General features: G+C 42.7%; 1 protein-coding gene across 3 annotated transcripts in view; it reads left to right on the forward strand.

The window, feature by feature from the left end:
* Window positions 1-20,981, forward strand: part of Tenm4 (teneurin transmembrane protein 4) — a 775,468-nt gene that overhangs the window by 563,237 nt on the left and 191,250 nt on the right. For all 3 annotated transcript variants that reach the window (XM_017800880.2, XM_017800882.2, XM_017800881.2), the window contains 3 exons: window positions 3,680-3,850; window positions 10,872-11,086; window positions 13,360-13,570. In XM_017800880.2, the coding sequence (XP_017656369.1) occupies window positions 3,680-3,850; window positions 10,872-11,086; window positions 13,360-13,570 (597 nt within the window). The remainder of the gene's footprint in view (window positions 1-3,679; window positions 3,851-10,871; window positions 11,087-13,359; window positions 13,571-20,981) is intronic.

A 20,981-nucleotide genomic window follows, 5' to 3' on the forward strand; every position in this document is an offset into this window, starting at 1 on the left:
TGGGGGCTTGCAGTCGGAAGAATGTGCTTTGCGCTCCAGGTGCCTCTACAGTGTTCTGTTACTTAAAGGCTGTCACAGCCCTCAAAGCCACAACCCATGAATTCATTCATAACACAACTACCTCTATCTTGCAGGATCCTGTGGCAGAGTCCTGTGCTGCTAACTGCAGAGATGTAAAGGTCTTGGAGGCTGTTTGATATACAGGAGAGGGTGTCTTTATGACACTTACCTTGTGAGATAAAGCTCATAAGAGGCAGTATCAAAACAGGTGGAGCCTGGACTCCGTAACAGAAAGACCGATGGTGTGTGTTTTCAGGTTTTGGTAGATGGGGATTCCAAACTAGACTCTGCTTCTTCTTAGCCATTTAACCCTGCACATGTCAGTTGGTCTTCCTGTACTTTCATTTTATCATCTGAAAAAGAGTTATTGGTGTTGAGAGACAGCTCAGCAGTAAAGAGCACTTGCTGCTCTTCCAGAGGACGGGAGTTCAGTTCCCAGCACCCATGTCAAGTGGATCATTAACTGCCTGTAACTCCAGTCAGGGCATCTGACACCTTCTTCTGGCCTACACAGGCACCTGCACAAAGGGCATGTACTCATATAGACACACACATAAATAAAAATTGATCTTAAAAAAAGTAATAAAATACAATAGGGTTATTAATACAAGCCTAGGGTTGTTGTGAGAGATAAAGGATATATTTCTCGTACTACTTTTAATGCAATGTCTGGTACATAGTAAGCCACTTTAATGATTATCTTCTAATCATCATAATTTTAACTTTCTGGTTTTTAAAAATTAGCTTTAATTGAGACCTAACATTTGTTTTGTTTTTGTCTTTTTTTAAGACAGGGTCTCCCTGCAGCCCCAGCTGACTGGGAACTTGCTATGTAGACAAGGTTGGCCTTGAACTCACAAAGATCCGAGTGCCTCTGCCTCCCGAGAGCTGGGATTAAAGGCATGCGCCACCATGCCCAGGAGGAGACCTAATATTTGTATATGTTTATGGTGTCAGTGTAATAATTTGATATACACATACACTGTATGTGTGTGTGTATATATATATATAAAACCACCTCCATTTTGTCAAGCATTTATTTTTCTATGTTGGGACCATTAGTCTTCTGAGATTCTTTTAATTATTTACTTATTTTATATATGTGAGTGTTTTTCCTGCATGTATGTATGTGTACATGTATACCTAGTGCCTGTGGAGACCAGAAGAGGGTGTCAAATGCCCTGGAATTGGAGTTTCAGATGATTGTGAACGGCCACATGTGTGCTGAGAATCGAACCCAGGCCCTCTGCAAGAGCAGCAAGTGTGCTTCACCATTGAGCCATCCTTCCAGCCCCTCTTCTGAGTTTTTAAAAGTATTTTATTTTTATTTTATGTGTATGAGCATTTTGCCTGCATGTATGTAAGTGCACCCATGTCATGAAAAGCCCGCAGAGATGAGAAGAGGGTGTCAGATCCCCTGGAACTGGAGTTATGGATGGTTGTCAGCTGCTATGTGGGTGCTGGGAATTGAACCCCGGTCCTCTGCAAAAACAGCAAGTGTTCTTAACCACTGAGCCATTTTTCTCTAGCCCCTCTTCTGAGTTTTAATGTTACCACTATAGGTTGGATCTGGGGCATTGCCACAAGAATTGGACAAAATAAGTGCAAGTTACCAGGCACACACTGTAGGTCATTGTATGTATGAGTACTATGGGCCTTCTTATCTGTAGACTTTCCCTGCTTTCCCTGTGTCCCTCTTTCTAACTTACCTCCTCCTCAGGACCTTGATCTTCTGAATGGACTTTGTAATCTGTCTTTCTTTCCTCCTTGACTGTGAGCTGTGGCTGTCTGAATCAATGCTGGCTCCCCAGAGTCTGCTGTAGAGGGTCTATTAGAATATGTTTATCAACAAAGGAATGAGTGATACACATCGCATGCTGTGGAGCCTAGGGATGTGAGTGCTTGCTACATGTATGAAAGTTGGAGTGGGCATCCTGGCAGAGGTGAATGTAGACCACTGACGAGACTCAGGGTCACATGCCTACCACTCTATACTGTGAAGCGTAAATACAACTTCGGGGAGTTGGTTCTCTCCTTCCATCTTGTTGAGGCAGGGTCTCTCTTGTCTGTGTCACTAGGCCTACTCCAGACCCACATCCACTTTTTGAGGATTCTCGGGGTTGAGCTCAGGCCAGGAGGCATGTGCAGCAAGCACTGCTGCCGGCCGAGCCATCTCACCAGCTCATTTTGGGTTTTGACAGAAGATCTCGTCAAATGGAGGAGATTGACTTCCCCTCACAATTCTCCTGCCTAAGCCTCCCAAAAGCTGGGATTACAGATGTGTGCCATCATGCCCACTTCAGGGACCAATTCTAAAAGTGGGCTTCACACAAATGTTAAGCACTAGATCGTGAATCTTTTTTGGAAACAGCCTTCCCAGCCTTCTCGAGCATTGTGTAGTACAGATAATGCTTTCTTGACTGTCTCATGGCCTCTTCTAGATTCTTGTTCCAGATTATTTGGAAGCTGCTACTCTGGAAAGATATTTTTGAAGGAGAAAACCATGCCCATAGTGCAAAATGAAGATGTACAGAAGCGAGGGGAAAGTCTCCCTCCCAGCTCCACCTGCAGCATCTCCTTTCTTCATAGGACATGCCAGTATTAGAGTGTTTTTCATATCTTTCCAGAGATACTCTGTACAATTATAGGCCTTTTTAAGCCAAAGGTATTACTTCAAACACACTCTTATGCATGTTACAGTTTTTTATTCCAGAGAAAATACATCCAAACCGTCTTCACGCCATTATATAGTTCTATGTTATTGTATTCTGTGACTATAACTTACCTAGCTTCTTACCAATCGACCAGTTTATGAAGTGTTACTATTAAAATTATGCTGTAGTAAATAACCTTCATTTATTATATATGTGAGTATATCTGGAGGAGAAATTTCTAGAATAGGGACCTTGAAATACCGGGGTAAAGGGTGAATGTATTTTAAACTTTATAGCTTTTATCACATACCAATTTATGCTCACACCAGCAAAGTACGCAGGCACTTGCTTCCCAATCTCTGCCAACATAGTATATTTTCAGCCCTTTTTATCTTTGCCAAACCATATGTGAAAAATAATATTTCAGAGTTTAACTTAGATTTCTTTCACTGTGAGTGATGTCGAGTCTTTCCATATGATTAAGAACCATTGGTATTTCCCATTCTGTAACTGTAACCTGTTTGTTCATATCCTGTGCCTATTTTCCTACTGCACTGTTGGGCTTTACTTGTTTGTAGAAGTTATTTTCATATTAAGGAAACTGACTCTTTGTGATACGAATTACAACTTTCCCTCTAGATTGTTATTTATCTTTTGAAGGAAAAGACCAAGATCTTCTGCAACACTGCCCTCCCCAATTCAGTCTCAGGGTCACCAGACTGTGAGTGAGGGCAAGGTCTAATCCTTGATCTGTAGGGCCTGCCACTGTAAGAGTCTCTCTCTCTCTCTCTCTCTCTCTCTTTCTCTCTCTCTCTCTCTCTCTCTCTCTCTCTCTCTCTCTGGGACTGTTGTTAAGCCGAACTGAGTATCTGTGCTCCCCACCCCAGATCCCCTTCCCTTATGGCTTGGGAGTTCCATTTCCACCCCCAGCAGAAAAAGATGACTTTTCTCATTGCTCACCACAGCCATGCACCTGTTTGGCCTAAACTGGCACCTGCAGCCGATGGAGGGGCAGATGTATGAGATCACGGAGGACACAGCCAGCAGTTGGCCTGTGCCAACGGACGTCTCCCTGTATCCCTCAGGGGGCACTGGCTTAGAGACCCCTGACAGGAAAGGCAAAGGAGCCACAGAAGGTAGGGTTGCTGCGTTGTCCGTGTTGTGAGTCCTCTGTGTCTGCCTTTGAGCGGAGGAGACCTCCATCATGCACATCATGTGCCTGGCTCACAGCTCATGCTCTGGTGCTTCCACCATCCTCTGCACTCCACGCCAGCTGTAGTCCACCTGTGCCTTCATCGCAATTCCCTGTCACTGTGAGCTCAGAGTGGGGCTTGGTGGGGCTCATGGCGCTCTGCAGCATTTCATTCCATGCCACCAAGGAGGCGTTTAGAGGCATTCACATTGCCAGCTGTCCATCTTTGTGTGGGGGTCATGGGGAGTCCTTGTGGGAAGCCCCATGGGATGAAGGGGCATATATGGGAGTGGGGTATGGTGAAAGAGTAGATGATCTGTTACAGTGAAAAGATTTTCGAGCCTTGTGTTTTAGTGGAAACAGTGGTCTAGCATTTACCAACCTCATGACCCTGAGCAAGTCCCTTAAGAGCGCTGAATGTCCACTTCCTCCTCAGCAGTAGTAACAGTAATTATTATTTCTCTGACATGTTTGTTTCAAAGCCTCTTATTAAGGACATTTCACTGCATATTTAAACACCACAGAAACCCTATGAAGTTAGTATAATTAGTTATGCCCACCCTGGATGCAAACACTAGTGATTATATTACTGAAGTGACATGGTCAGAGTTACACAGCTAGTAGAATGCTAGAGTTCAGTATATGAGCCCAGGTCTGGGGCCTCAGGGCTCTCACTCCCTCCATTAGTTTATCTACCTCCTCCACCCAATGGTTGCAGGATCTCAAAGGTGATACAGATGTGAAATCCTATTGTACAATAAGGCAAAGTTATTTCTATCCACGAGAAAAGTGGTGTTGGCATTTGGGATTTGGCGTTCTTGAGTGGGAATCCATATAGTCATGTTCTAAATTTCTCAAGGGTGTTTCAGTAATCTATAGACACAAATTTTCTTCACTATCAGCCAAGAGAGGTTCAGGCTCACCAAAACTGGCACTGGGAAAGATGCATGAGCCAACAGGCCAGTCTCATTGTCATTTGGGCATAGTGGTCATCCCGTCCTTTCGTCCCTTCTTATGTATCTGCTGTGACTTCCTGTTGCTTGGATGTTCCCCAGTCAGCAAAAGAGCCATAGCTCGAATCTGCCCTGCTTATGTCATCTCTCTTCTTACCTCAGTTAACTCTGGGGTCATGCCTTCTAGCTATCAGTTTGGCTAAAAGGGTGACTTATGCTTGTTCACAATATCCTCTTGTGACCTCTGAAATAATAATCCTGAAATTCAAAGTCAACCATTGACCTGTTGTCATGTTTAAGGAGAGAGAGAGAGAGAGAGAGAGAGAGATTTTGAGGGATTTCCGAAGAGTCAAGTCGAAAGAACTACCCACTATTTTGAGATGCAAAGCCTGTCCTCTTCTTCGTAAACATTTTAAGACCTAAAATATTAAATACACCCTTTTTGTCCCATATGAGGTGTAGAGGAAGATGGTGTGAATGGGCCCAGTGGAGGAGCCAAGTTCAGCTGTTGCTACTGACCTGTAGTGCAGGCTTAAGCAAATCCCCTGAGGAGACATTCTGGGGTTCACTTCCCTCCTTTTCAAAAGGCATTGTGCTGGATTTTCTATAGGGTACATTGCAAGTTCAACGTGTGAAATTCATATTAGAAACATTATGGGATTTAAATGATGACTCCTCTGATCTTTTTGCCAAGATGGTCCTATCCATGGTCCTGCCTGGTGGCTTGTAATTCTCAGACCAGTTTAGTTGGCCTGGTGCCACAGGTGAAGATCATCAAGGAACAACCGTCTTCAGATCAACACATGAAAACATATTTAAAGTATCTTTAACCCTCATGGAATTAGTAAAGAGCCTCCTTTAGCATAATGTATTTTCTCCCACCCCCGTGATCTCTAACAGACATCCTTCAGCAGGAGTTAGATCTATCTGAAATCTTCCACTCTAATGAAATTAGTTTGAGGGTTGTTTGGGTTTTGTTTAGCTTTTTCCTGAGGAACAGGAAGTACAGATAAGAGACAACATAAAAATGCGTTGCCTTATTGACTTCTTTTAATTGGAGTATTTTTGCTTAAAGAGATTATCTGTCATTACTGATGCAAATGGAGATCCTGTTTACAAACCCCTTAAACGGAGGGCAGTACTGGAAAGTGGTCAGCGGCAGGAGCAGTTCCTGTGATAAAAAAATTTCATCAGCCTAGAGAGCAGAAGACAAAGCAGTTTGTGTGGACCACGTGGTTCTACCCCACCCCGTCGAATCAAACCAAGGTCTACTCACTTTATGTTTTTAACTGTGATGTTAAAACTCTGCTTCCTTAGCCATTACCTGAAATGTGACATTTTTAACCCTGATGTGAGTGCCTGTTTCTGGTCCCTTCTGATGGTATCAGGGTAGAGAGTTGCAGAATAGAGATTAGAGTCCGTGCTCTGTAATGATGAGGGGTGGCAGCGAAGACTGGTAAGAAAAGGACGAATGTGCTTTAGAGCCACACAGTCCAAGATGCAGTTTTCAACCATGCTTTTCATTGTTGTTTTAAACATATGCCAGTTATTTTATCTCTTTGCCTTAGTTTTCTCACCTATACAACAAAGATGATGATATCTCCTTTAAGAGCCTAGTGAGGAGGAGGAACCCAACAAAGGTCCACCCCCCTTCTCATTTTGTCCACTTAATCTGAAGCCATTCCATCTCAGTTATTAAAATCCTAAAGATGTAGTCTATTTAAACATTTACTCTCCCCCAGATTCTCCTAAGGTTTGGGGGTATTTTTAAATGCATATTTTAATTATATAAATTAAATATATGATAATCCCAGCACTGCAAATATTTGTTATGTCTTTGAGAGTAACATCAAACTTCAATTCACACTGTCTTTTCAAAGTGGCTATAAGCATTTCAGGGTCATCATGGGACAGAAACCAAATGTGGCAGCTTCCCAAAGCAAAATGCCACAAGAACTTGTGTTCTGTGTTAACGGGGAAGGGAAAAAGCACTGAATAAACAAACGTTTCTGATGGTTGAATTTGTGGGCCATGGATAGCGTTTTATTCTTTCTGCAATGAAATCAGACTTACCCATCGGACCGAACCATGCAAACTGCTGCACACAGGCTCGGCTGGGCTCTCCGAAATGGAAAAGCTTATTTTGATAACCAAATAAATTTCAAACAGTTGCCAAGGAAACTAAAGGATTCTTTGTCAAGTTATTGCATTGAGAAAAACCAACAAGGAGGAGGAGACTGCTAGTTGATTAGGAATTTAGAGCCTGGATGAATAGGTCTGTGTTCAGGAAAGTAAAGACTATGATTGGGAAGTATGGGAATTTCAGTTCTTCCAAGTCTTCCATGTTTGACTGAGTGATCCAATCATTTCAGCAATTTGTTGAGAGATTTCTTTTATAGACCTGATTGCATATTTGTATAGCATTGCTCTAGAAAACCTGAATTTGTCTAGCTTTATAAAGAAAATGACAGTTATGAGTGGAATCTGCCCTGTGAAACCAAATCATGCCATTGGGGGCTGGAGCTGTCTAAGCTAAGCTCCTGTACTGTTTGGTAAGGCTCTAGGGACACCCAGTGATGGTACAGTGTGTTTCTCATGTCTTCAGACCCTGACTACCCTAGGTTCTGTTTGCAGCTTCTTAATTCTTAAAAATTATCAATGTTTAAACCCTGGAATACTAGGAAGTTTTTAACTGGGCTGTGGATCTACTTGGTTAAGCCTTGACATTTACCCTGCCAGAGCTGTGATCCCCACTGGACTTCCTGTTCTTTGAAAGGATCAGTGTAACCCACCACCACTGAGAGTGTCTCTTCAGATTTTTAATTCATCACTCATCCATTTAATCTTCTTAAAAGCCATATTCTAAGATGTATGGAGGTTTCCCAAGTGGTGTCATCTCCAATTGGCTTCATAAACATTCAGAAGCTCAGGGTAGCAATGTTCTCAGTGTTGTGAGAATTGACTGAGTTGGTGTAAATGAATGTACTTGATGATAGAGTTGGAACTCATTAATGGTCGCTGATACTAACAATCCCACCTCTTTCTTCACTACTGTTTCTTCTGCTAACATTTACTATCTTCCAGCGCATAGCTGAAGAGGAGAATTGTAGACACAGAAATTTCCTCTACTGATCTCTAGCCTCTAACTTCCACTTCACAGTTGGTGGATTATGTTTTGACTGTATTTTGTGGTGGGACATCTTATATTCTGGTGCTCACAGCCTAGTGTTCAGAATCAGAGACAAGGAATCGTATGAGATCTGGAAAGAAAAAAGCAGAAAGAGGTTTTTGTTTGTTTGTTTGTTTGTTTGTTTTTTAAGGCTTAAGAAGGAGAAAGAGTTTTCACTCTACCAGCCCCACAACATCATTCCCTTGAAAATAGATTATAAGGGCTGTTTAGGTGCTGGAGAGATGGCTCAGTGGTCAAGAACACTGTTCTTGCAGAAGACCCAGGTTCAAATCCCAGCACCCACATGGCAGCTAACAACTGTCTGTAATTCCAGTTCCAGGGGATCCAACACCTCTTCTGACTTCCTCGGGCATTGCACGACACAGGTGCACTTACCTACATGCAGGCAATACACGCATACACATAAAATAAAAATAATCATGGCAGCTGTCTGTAATTCCAGTTCCCCAGGGGACAACACCTCTTCTGACTTCCTCGGGCATTGCACGACACAGGTGCACTTACCTACATGCAGGCAATACACGCATACACATAAAATAAAAATAATAAATAATAAATTTTAAAAAGAGGGTGTTTACTCTTCAGTCCCCATCATATCCCAACAGTTGGTCCAATGTGGGGGCCACTGAGGATCAGGGTCCCCACAGATTCAAGATCTTGTGAGGGCAGAGGCAGGTATGCCCCAGACCATCATTTCCTATGTGTGGTTCCTTAAATACACATGAAAGACAGTGTTTCCATGTACTCCTACCTGGGGATCCTTCTAAGCTCTGGAAGGTGTCTCTTGACTCTTCCTGACCTATAAGGCTGCAGATAGAGTGGCTGCCTCCTAAAATGTGCTCTCCTCTTTGCTAGGAAGAAAAGGAGCCATGTGGGCTTGTCCAGCAACCTGCTGAAATGAGGGAGCAGCTTTCCATTATTTATTTTCAGGCATAGAACTATTCGAATGTAGACAATTCTCCAGTCCCCTCAGCTCTGACTCCCTCCTACTCACAGCCCTTGGAATTGGAAGCTTGTGCTTCCTTCTCTGCAGTCCTAGGAGAGGGAAGGGTTCAGAAGGCATCCTGCTTTTGTTTCATATACCTCCTTAGTTCTGCCTCCCATGCAGAATTAAAAGCTGGGGGTGTTTCACTTTCTACCTGCCCTATAAAAGGGTTACATTTCTGGGAAGTCACAGATCAGATAAAGAAGAATGTGAATAATTCCCTCCCATCTTAATGCCTTATGAATTGGGTTCCTGTCTTTAAAGTTTTGTGACTCACAGTGTGGTGGTTTGTGTGTCTGTCATTTCAAGGTAAAAGTCTAGGGCACATTCCTTTCATAAGGAATTAAATGCAAATTCTTTTCCTGTCCAATGAGAGAATACCCATGGTACTTTTATTGATCGCGTGCATTTAAACTTCTTTGTTGTTGGCACATTTTTAATTAAAATAACGTTTAATGGTTTGAAGCTAAAAACCTGATGTTTCTGCCTAGAAGTTTATAAGGGAATGATAACATATGGAGAAGTTTAACATTTAAATTGAATTTTATTATTTAAAACAGTAAAATATTTTATGACTACAACAATGCCCTGCCAAGCTTCATTTCAGCATCAAATGTGCTTTGTAAGGAGTCTTACAAAGCTGAGGGAAAAAAGACACTGTAATTTCTTATTCTCCAAATGCTTTTTATAAAAAGTTCCACAAACGTGTTTTCTTTGCAAATGATTCTAGTTCTCTTAGAACATCTTTGAACATCTCTAACCACACAAAATGCCTTGGAGCCAGGATGCCCAGGGGTTCCTTACTACTGACAAATACAGTGGAGTCTGTTGACTTGACTTTGTTTTTCAGGGTCCGAAAGGTGGTCTTCTTAATATCCCTGCAGGACCCCCTGCCCTGCTCCCTCCCCACTCTTAAGAAGGCTAATATCTAGCAGGAAGTTAGTGTTTATCTCTTTTGTATATGACTGTGTTTAATTACTATGAAGGGGAAGTCTGATAAGTAGCCTTCCTTCCTGGCCTTTGCTGTGCCCCCAAGAAAGCAGTCACTCTCCTGATTGGTGACAGAAATGAGTAAGAGATCTAATTCCTGAGCCGCCGCCCCCAACCCCCAAGTCCCTTGTGGTACAGGGCTGAGGGCCAGGTTAAATTTCCAATTATGCTATAGACTTTGTGTATGAACTTGAGAAATTCCCTTAACCATTTTAGTGTAAAAATGATATCCACATCTACCAAAAAAAAAAAAGCATTTTAAGATGCTTCTTTCCTTCATAAGGACCGCTTCTTTATCTTTGCCAGCTTATAGCCCTGTTCCAAACCCAACACCCCCGACCACATATGTAGCTTTAAAATGTGGCTTCCAATTTTTACATAACAGTGTGAACTTCTAAAATACCTTCCTCCACTCCAGCCATGCCTGAGTTGGAAATTAAATAACAACACCTTATTCTCTCTGTCCTTCCTACTTTATCATACAGCGTTTTACACACACACACACACACACACACACACACACACACACACAGAGTTATTCTCATGTGACTGCAAATGATTATTTTTAGGATCAAAATATATCTTAACAAGCTGTGGCACTATGCAGTAAACAGATGGCCCTTGGGGAGGACCCATACTGCTGTGGAAGAATGCATATTTTTAGCAGAACAATTTGAGCATCTTTGGGGAAAAAAAAAAATTCTGGACTTTCTTATTCCTGTGGGGGAGAGGCAGTAGAGTAGCTCTGGCCGCAGACCTTTGCTGACCAATGAGAGGCAGAATGGAGTCTGTGGTTCCCCATCAGGTGTGACTAACCAAAATGCCTTTGTCTTCCTATTCTCGGTAGGAAAACCCAGCAGTTTCTTTCCAGAGGACAGTTTTATAGACTCTGGAGAAATTGACGTGGGGAGACGGGCTTCCCAGAAGATTCCTCCTGGCACTTTCTGGAGATCTCAGGTGTTCATAGACCACCCTGTGCATCTGAAGTTCAATGTGTCTCTGGGAAAGGCAGCTCTGGTTGGCATTTATGGCAGAAAAGGCCTTCCTCCTTCCCATACTCAGGTAACTAGAACCCACACACCTGCTGACCTCATGGACTCCAACTTAAATCTTTTTTTTTATTTTTTTAAATTATTTATTTAATAACCACATAATTAGAAGAAGCATTTCATTACAACAGCATTGACATATTCAATAACAATTTCCAGAGCTAAGATGCATCTCTTTTAGAATTGGCTGTAAATTTTTAGGTTTACAGTGAATTAATACAGTTATACAATATTGTACTCAGTATAAACCCTATAAGACATAAAACTGAATAAGGTTTTAACCTTTAAAAAAGATCTCCATTTCATTATTAAAATACACAGTTTCATATAGGAAAATTTATTTTTAATGCAATTAACACTTAGATGTTTACACATGCATTTCTAATCTCTATATATCAGATTATTACTAGTCACACTCGGTTACTTTCTGAGATCCTTGGCACCTGAGCATGGATATAAAGTCATCAGGTAGATTTCAACGGTAATGTTTTTCACATCCACTAATTAATAAGGTCCAGCTCAAATCTTAACTTAGGTCAGAAGCCCAGTCCAGGTCCTGAGCCTGAAGGGACTTCCATGTGTCTTATAGACCATTTGGCATGTGCACTTCTTACATCCTCCTGGCATGGGGAGAAGAAATTCTAGGAAATTTTTCAATTTGCAATTACTCTGTCTCCTAAGTTAAATTATCAAGGAAATGTGGTCTAGAGAAAAAAAACATACACTGGGCTTGAATCATCTATGCAACCTTGTCTAAGTGGCTGGGGGGATAGCTAAGTGATACAGCATGTTTAGCATGCTGGGCCCTAGATTCAGTTCCTAATACCAAAAGAGAGAAGGAGGGAAGGAAAAGAAAGAAAGGAGGAAGAGGAGGAGGAGGAGTCATGAGTGAGAGAGAACAGGCCTGTGCAAGGTCCTCTCTGCTTTGAAGTTAGACTAATAAAAATTGTAAGCATCGGGACTGGAGAAATGGCTCAGAGGTTAAGAACACTGGTTGTTCTTGCAGAAGACCTGGGTTCAAATCCCAGCACCCACATGGCAGCTAACAACTGTCTGTAACTCCAGTTCCAGGGGATCCAACAGCCTCTTCTGACCTCCTTGGGCATTGCACGACATGGGTGCACTTAACTACATAGAGGCAATACACACATACACATAAAATAAAAATAATAAATTTTTTTTAATTGTCAGGCATTCAGGGTTACATAGTCTTTTTACATCCAATATTCAGTTGAGATTTTTAGCTCTGGGTCTGGAGAGATTACTCAGTGGTTAAGAACACTGGCTGTATTTGCAGAAGACCGAGGTTCAGTTCCCAGCACTCACATGGCAGCTAACAACCATCTGTAACTCCAATTCCAAGGTATCCAACACTTTTTTCTGACCTCTGCAGGCATTGTACAGAAGAGTTGCACTTACATATAGAACATAAAAGTAAAAACAATGAATAAAATATTTCTAAAAAGATGTTTAGCTCTATGGGTACGTTTGCTGAAGATGGAGTCACAGAGCAATAAACAACCTTGAGCCCCTGGTGACCACAGAACCACAATGCTGACCTGAATTTCACAACTTCAGTTTTACATGATGTAGAATAAATATCTCCTATTTTAAAATTAAAATCTGGCTAGCTAGCTACTCGATGTGTTTCCTGGTGAACCAGTAGGGCTTATCCACCTACCCGATGTTCACACTGCATGTAGACATCTCTACAGGCTAGCAGTCCTGAATCAATCAGCATTTGTTTTTGATGCAACATGTAATTACCGATGGAATTTGAGGCTAATCCAGTTTATTTCTCTTGTTATTACTTCCTGAAACTGAAGTGTTTAAAAAGGTTTGTTGACAAAAGACAAATAGATATTAATCAAATCTTCATGTGTTCATGAGTATTCCAGTCCCACTCACTCAGTGTTCCAGTTCTAATCCAAACCCCCATGTCATTACTGGCATGGAGCTCCAACAGTCACAAAGCACTTAGGTTTGTAATAAGGGGCCCACCACTGAAGAAGCCTGACTGTCTTAGTATAAATATAGTCCAGTAAAGACTTACCACGAATACAGAAAAACTGAAAACAACCAAGACAATGAATACTCATCAGTTATGTCATATAGGAAAGTTAGGAGACCATTACCAGTTCTTCTGAGGAAGAATGAATGGGTCTACTCTCCTGGCCTTCCCTTTTGCCTCTCTGTCTTCCTTCGGGCCTTCCCATGGGAGCCTAATGCAGAGGTGGCAGGTAGAGGTGCCAGCCCACAGCTAATATTGCTCTCTTTGTGCTTTAGTTTGACTTCGTGGAGCTACTAGATGGAAGAAGGCTCCTGACCCAGGAAGCACGGAGCTTAGAAGGTCCCCAACGCCAGTCTCGGGGTGTTGTACCCCCATCCAGCCATGAGACAGGCTTCATCCAGTATCTGGATTCAGGAATCTGGCACCTGGCCTTTTACAATGACGGGAAGGAGTCTGAAGTGGTTTCCTTTCTCACTACTGCCATTGGTAAGCAGCTCCACCCTCCATAGTATCTTTGGATGGGAGGAAGGCTGGGGACTCTGAAGTTAATACTGGCAAAGGGCTGAATATGTTTTGCCCAGAGCTATAGCTGCCATTCACAGCATGGCACAAAGTCAACCAAAGTAAGTAGGGCAGGAAATGACAAGAGGAGCTGGAAGACCAGCCTGGGTTACCTGCTATGTCCACTGTATCTCTCACACTGTCTGTACAGTGATGTGTGGACCACCAGCTCCATCTCAGGAGCCAGGAGGCAGAACTGCCATGGAGACAGGAGCCCTGGGTAGCAGGCCTCACAGAGGTCACATCTTCTTTCTTGGAACTTATCCCCTACCTATTTATCTTTAAAGTCTCACATGGTTCAACTTGTTGATTTGTCATTTGGGTTTTTTTGTTGTTGTTTTTTTGGGGCGGGGGGTTGTTTGTTTTTGTGAAGTGAGAGAAAAAGTCTTGAAGAAAGAGAGAACAGCAGGGTCAGGGCTGGAAGAGCAGATCACAGTCAGGCTGGCATTTTACTGAAAATAGAGACAACCTGTTCTCTGACAAAGAGTGAGCCATGGTGTCATAAGTGAGTTTGAACACTGTCCCTGTGCCTTGTGAGGGAAAGAGCTTTGGTCACCTCAAAAGTGTATAAGTGTCCATGTGACCTGGATCCCTATTAAAAGTCATTCTCTTCTTTACCAGTAAATTCCATCCCATACACTTTATCCACTCCTTAAGTGATAGTCTTAGTGGTCCAAGTCAGAATTTTTCTGAGCTTCTTTTGGAAGCACTATGACACAGTTTGGAAATAAAATTTTCCTACAGGAGGGCTGTGGGTGTAGCTCAGTTGGTAAAGGGCTTGCTACCTGGTGTGTGAAACCCAGGATTCAGTCTCCATTTCCCAAATAATAAAATAAAATATTTGGGTTGGGGAAATAAGGAGGACTGGGGATGTAGGTCAGTTGGTATAACACTAGCCTGGCATGCACGAAGCCCTGGGTTTGATCCCCAGTGCTGCATAAACTGGGCATGATGGCACACACCTGTAATCCCAGCACTAGCGAGATAGAGACAGGAGGATCAGAAATTCAAGGTGATCCTTAGCTACATAGACAGGTCAAGGCCAGCCTGGGCTACATGAGATTCTGTCTCAAAACCCCCCAATCTCCTCCAGATGAATAGAATTTAGTGAGGACACCATTCCATGAGCCAAAACAGGAGTTCTACCTGGTGAAAATCCCACAGGCTTTAGGGCTCACCTGAAAACTCAGTCCTAATCAGTATTAGTCACTCTCAGGCCATTTCCCTCTATTTGCAATCTTGCCCTTAGTACTAAGGCAGAGAGTATCTTTCTGTTAAATGGTTTATATGCTTCTTTGGTACATGCAACCTCAATATTTTACCCTCATGGCAAAGTTGGGGTGGGGCATCCAGCAACTGGTACTGATAAGGAAATGTCCCTTTGCTTTGTCCTTGATTGGAGGTGACTGACCCAGCCACAGGATTCCAAGTGCCCAGAGAACAGGAATTTGACATGGTCTGTCTCACAACCCCTTCACACCCTGATGGGCAGTGCCCCTCGGATGATAGTAAAGAAGCATGGGCACAGCCATTCCTCTGAGAGGCTCCCTTCAGCAGGACCCTTGGCAACCCTGGTCTTGGCAGGTGCATGTTGTTGGCTTCCCTCTTGAGCAGTTTTTGTGAAGTCTAGTAGGAAACAGCCTCAGTCCTGAAGTTCTACCGTGAACTTGACTTTTAACCTCATAGAGATCACTTATTTTCTCCAGCTCTCAGTTTCTTAAGAGTCTGGAATCTGAAGCTGCCAGTCAATGGCTGTTGATGACATGGAGGCCAGCATTACAGCCTGTCATTGTAGACTGGGCTGTGGCCTCACCAGCAACTAGACCATCACTTTACAGGGTGTGCTAGGCAGCAGATCTTGTGTCTTTATTGACTTGGTGGCCTCAGTTTAGGGACACAGTTGCTGAGTCCTAGTGGTGCCCCATTTCCAGCTCCCTGGTCTCCCAGCCCCACTCCTCCTAGGCACAATGAGGCACAGAGCATTGGGCTCACACAGAGTTATGAGCATTTACAGAGTTCTGTTTTAATAACTGAGCATAAATATGAAAGGTTATTAATTTAAATCCCCAAAGAAAACTCCTTTTCATTAGGATATGCATCTTAGAAAAGTGAGAGGGAAATACTGGGGTGTACCTTTGCCAACTCTTGGCTTGTTGGAGCTTGCTAGTCTGTTCTGTTCTAAATAAGGCCATGGTTGCGCCTTTCCCCCTGGTTCCTCTGCTCTTGTGATGAAAGCTGTCTTCCCCTTCCTTCGACCCTACCATGTGCACTAGAGCAGATAGGCTCTGTCGTGCTTCTCAGACTTTAACGTACTGAAGAACCACCTGGGAGTGTGGGTAAAATGCAGACTCTTCCTGCAGGTCTGTAGGCAGCATTCCTGACCCAACCAGTGCCCAGTGGAACCCACGCTGCTATACACGCTTTGAGTAGCAAGGGGTTATGGCAGTTCTCAACTGCTGTTGAACAAAGGAATCTCCTGAGTGGCCAGATGGAAATTCAAATTCCTGGGCCTTTCTTCAGAAACACTGACTCCACGAGCTTGTATAAGAGCTGGGGTGCACGTCCATTCAACAAAGTTCTGAATACATATGCCCTGAGACAAGCTTTCTATTTCTTCGCTCCCTTACTGCTCCATGTTAATTCTGTGACTGTGGATGGGCATGTCACCTCTTTCTTATTTGGAAAATGAAAAACTAATAGTGGTTTCCTTCCCCATTGTGACGATTAGAAAGAGAAATCCAAAGAGCCTTGTACAGCTTGGGCCATGAAATGGACTCAGTAGCTGGAAGCTGTTAAGGTGCCTGCCCTCTCTGTCCCTCCCCCTTCTCTTGATCCCTTTCCAACCTGTCTGCCTCCCTTCAAGCTACAGTGATTGTTTAATGAACACTTTTTTTTTTCTTTAATACAAAAACAGACTGATTCTGATGTTGCGATTAATCCCTCTTTCCCCAAGAGTGCCTGGCATTGAGTCTCAGCTGTCTGTGATCATTACCTGTGAGCTGTGAGCTGTAATTTGTCTTGGCAGGTTAATTAAAAGTTTAGGTCTTGTTTTAGCGAAGTCATTATGGTCCCAATATACAATTGTAACTCTTGGGTTTGCTTAACACACAAATTGGAATATGACCCTCCTTTCGTTACATGTTGAAATGCAGAGCAAGAATTTAAGAAGATCTGCAATGTCAGAATCCACAGTATTTATGTCTGCTTGTAATTAAGTAACAGGAGAAATAATTGTGTTTAACAAATGGCTGTATTGTGTACGCTTTTGCTTTTCCCTCCATTTAATGCAATCCAGCTGATGATTCTAAATTAAATGAGTTTATCTTTTGCCTTGAAAAAAATCTAAAAGCACTTTACGAACTGAACATACAAATGCATCCACACAGAGATCTGATGTTGACAGAAGTTTTATTGAACTGGATACACACACACACACACACACACACGCACATGAACACACACACATGCACACACACATACACATGCACACACACATGCATAGAGTTTTAAAATAAAATATGGTAGCTCTTTTCTGAAAGATTCAGAAGATGTATATGAAGATTCAGAATAAGAGGAAACTGTTTCTAGTCCTGGCTGCTCTGTGCTGTGGTAGCCTTACTGAGCCCAGGTTGTTAATAAATCCTCTAGCTAAGGAGGATGCATTCCACTAACAACTCTAACTCACCTCTTATATATTGCAAAGGACTTTCACAGGCATTCATAAGTCTTACAGTAACTCCATGAGGTGGTAGTTCTTATTTTTGTTATCACCCCCTTCCCATTGCAGTTCAGGAAATTGAGGTTCAGGGATGTTATAAGGAAAGGTGAGGCATGATTTCACATCTGTCTCACTGAAAAGCTTATGATTTTTCTTTTTTTAATACATTACCTCCTCGCCAGGATCGAGCTCTTGTTTTAGTATTTATACTTACTTGTGTTCCATCTACTTATTGGTTCATTTATTCAGAACTGACTGTGTGTTAGGGATCATGTGAAGCTCACTCTTTCTTACACATGTAACTTAATGCTTGCTAAAGCATTGGACTAGATAAGTCATATTTGTATGTGTATGTGTGCCTATGTTCACATATGTGTGTGTGTGTGTGTGTGTGTGTGTGTGTGTATTCACATGTGTGAGTGTAGATGCCAAAGGACAGTATCCACTGTTGTTCCTCAGGTACCATTCATCTTTCCGCTCTTTGAAACATCTCTTGCTGGCCTGGAACTCATCATTTAGGTTAGGCTGGCTGGTTAGCAGGCCTCAGAGATCTGCCTGTTTCTGTGTCCCCAGCAATAGATTATATGGGTGCCACTACACCCAGGCTTTTTAAAGTGGGTTCTGGGAATTGAACTCAGGTCTCTTGCTTGTAAGGCAAACCCTTTACCTAATTAGCTACCTTCCTAGCTTTAACAATAGATATTTTAACCTCAAATTTACAAATAAAGAGGTTGAAGTCCAGCATTTAGATGGCTTGTCCAAAGTTAAAGGAAAAACTAGAATGGAAACTTGGACTCTGAATCCCCTAAGGGCCCCACTGTGCCTTAGAGTCTCGCTTTTTTGTCATGGTTACTATTTAATATTTTATTTGTTTGTGTTCCATAACTTCTCCCTTTGTTAACTTGCCTCCAATTATAAGTAACCACCTTACATCAACCTAGGAAGTTTTCCTGAGAAGTCATTAAAAAGACCATGATGAAAATCTCACAGTATCCAAAACTTAAGAAATAAGAATTCCTTTATCTGGATTGCTTGCCACCCCAAGGCCTGACAAGTTAGTAGTGAAGAATTTTAGGTCTCTACCTAGCAATTTATCTTTTCATTTAGGTTGATGTGGAAGCATAAAAGGACAGATCAACATGACATTGCATGAATGTGAACCGAGCTGCAAAATAAAGGAGGTAGTCCGCGGTGGATTTAGAGACCCAGAAGGAGAAATGAGCATCACTGTTAGAAAACATCGGGCTTGGGAGCTTTTATGAGAAATGTGCTCTGGTCTTCCTGGTACTAATTGAAAGGAAGAGTCCTTGTTTATGTGCAGGCAGCCGCTGGAGATCAGTCTCTTCTATGTACAGGGACTGGAAGCAGTTTAGCTCCCTCCTTCCTTCCCTCACTCCATCCTGGCTCCCTCCTTCCCTTCCATGCTCCTTCCCTCCCTCCTTCCTTCTTTCTGTCTTCCTTTCTCCTCACTTCCTTTCCATTATCTATCCTTGCCTTTTTTCATGCTGGGGACCTGGAGAAAGTAGCTAGTGGTCTGGATTAAGGGAGATGAGGTTTATATTGTAACTGCCTCTAAGCCAAGGAAAAGAGCAAGGAAGGCCTGGATCCTTGGGTCACAGGGCCAGGAAGCAGGAGTGGGAAGAATTGGTCCTACTTGGGTCTTAAGAAAAGTAACATTTCATCTGGCCCTTAAAACATGGATAGAGTAGTCATATTTAAAGAAGAAAAATGGGGTCATCAAGATGACTCAGCAGGTAAAGGTGCTTGCCACTAAGTCTGACAACCTAAGTTCCATCCCCACAAATAGTGGAAGGAGAGAACCAACTCGCAGAAGTTGTTCTCTGATCTACATGGCATGCATGCGTGCAGACACACATACAATAAATAAAGAAAGAATAAAAAGATGTTTATTAGGGGGCTAGAGAATGATGGCTCAGCGGTTAAGAACACTGACTGTTCTTACAGAAGACCCGAGTTCAAATCCCAGCACCCACATGTCAGCTAACAACTGTCTGTAACTCCAGTTCCAGGGGATCCGACAATCTCTTCTGTCCTCCCCAGGCATTGCACACCATAGGTGCACTTACCTACATGTAGGCAACACGTGCATACACATAAAATAAAAATAAATAAAATATTTTTTTAAAGATGCGTATTAAAGAACAAAAACAGAAAATAAATGATAATCAAACTATTCCAAGTCCTGGGAATCACATGAGCCAAAGGTAGGTAGTTAGAAAATTAAGATCTGGCTGTGAGGATCGACAGTTCTGTATGACAAGAGTATGGACAGAAGTAAGTTATCGAGGAAAGCCTTTGAATGTTATCCTAAACAGAAAGTTCACTTTCTCAGGATTGGGCATCATGATAGGATTTTGAGTAAGGGGATACAATGTTGAGAGCCATAGGTATTTCTTCTGAGACCCAGATCAAGAGCCATTCATTTATGTAGTCCAGGGAGGTTACTGAGTTTGAGCTTTGTGATTCTGTTGGGGAAGCAGGGAGGCAGGGAAAGAGGGAATCAGGAAGACAGAGGAACTCCTGCAGAGGTGTTTGCTCTGGTTTTCCTTCGCTTTTCCTCAGCCCATTGCTTTCATTCTAAGGTGTGCCTACTTGTACCTAAGTTTCTGCCTCTCTGTAGGCCATCCTAAGCAGGTCCTCCATGATTCTCCAAAGTACCCAGTACCACATTGCTTCTTTATTCCCCTTGTTCTGATTGGACATTGGCCTCTTGAGTGTGTTTGCTAGGCTCCAGCAAGAAAGTGATCTGGATAAAAATCAACATCAAAGAAGAAGCCAAGAAAGGTGATTGAGGACTAGTTTTCGGTTTTCAGTAAGCCCCTTCCTCGCCACTCCCCATTTCCCTCTCCTTTGAATTATGAGATAGAAATACAGCAATGAAAAATCAGGCTCTCTTGATAATAAATTAACCTTCTTATAAATGACACTAGCAGCACTTTGTGAAATTTCTAATGGAAACTCTTCTTTGGAAAAGCACCCTTTGAATTCATCTCTCCCTGATGCAGTGATTTATTCAGAGCATGGGTTTAAGTGGATAAAACTGTAGACCAAGGGAGACTTCAAGTCTGCAGGTTGGAGACTATGGCCAAAAATCTGTTTAGAGGAAGAGACAGGACTATCAAAGCGCACAACTGCAGACTAGAAAACCAGCCCTGCAGTAGCGGCCTCTGTTCCCCAAAGGTCAGGGTTTCCCACTGCCTCCAAGACTGGCTGCTGGTCTGGCCATCTTGTCTTGGGCTGATGAGTCTTCTGAATTCTCTACTGGGAGTGTTCTGAATTCTCTCTACTCAAAGACAGGAAGGAAGAAAAGGTCTCCAAAGGGCACCATGGGCATTAAGCAACAGAAGCTTGTGTCTGTGTAGGAGATACTTCAAAATGTGACTAGTGTATGAAGAGCTACTTCCCTACTCAATGGCATTTCAGTGGGTTTTGTTGTCTTGCAGTGTGTCCAGCAGTTTAGAGATGACATCAGGGACCAGGCATCTCCCCTGTGCTCTGCCAGTTTTTCCATGAGCTGTTGTTTTAGTACTCGGTACCTACCTCATGGTCATAAGGTGGCTGCTGTACCTCCAGGGCTCATCAGGTAGGGAAAAGAGA

The sequence above is a fragment of the Nannospalax galili genome, unplaced genomic scaffold, assembly GCF_000622305.1.
Source record: "Nannospalax galili isolate Female #2095 unplaced genomic scaffold, S.galili_v1.0 scaffold278, whole genome shotgun sequence".
NCBI lineage: Eukaryota > Metazoa > Chordata > Mammalia > Rodentia > Spalacidae > Nannospalax > Nannospalax galili.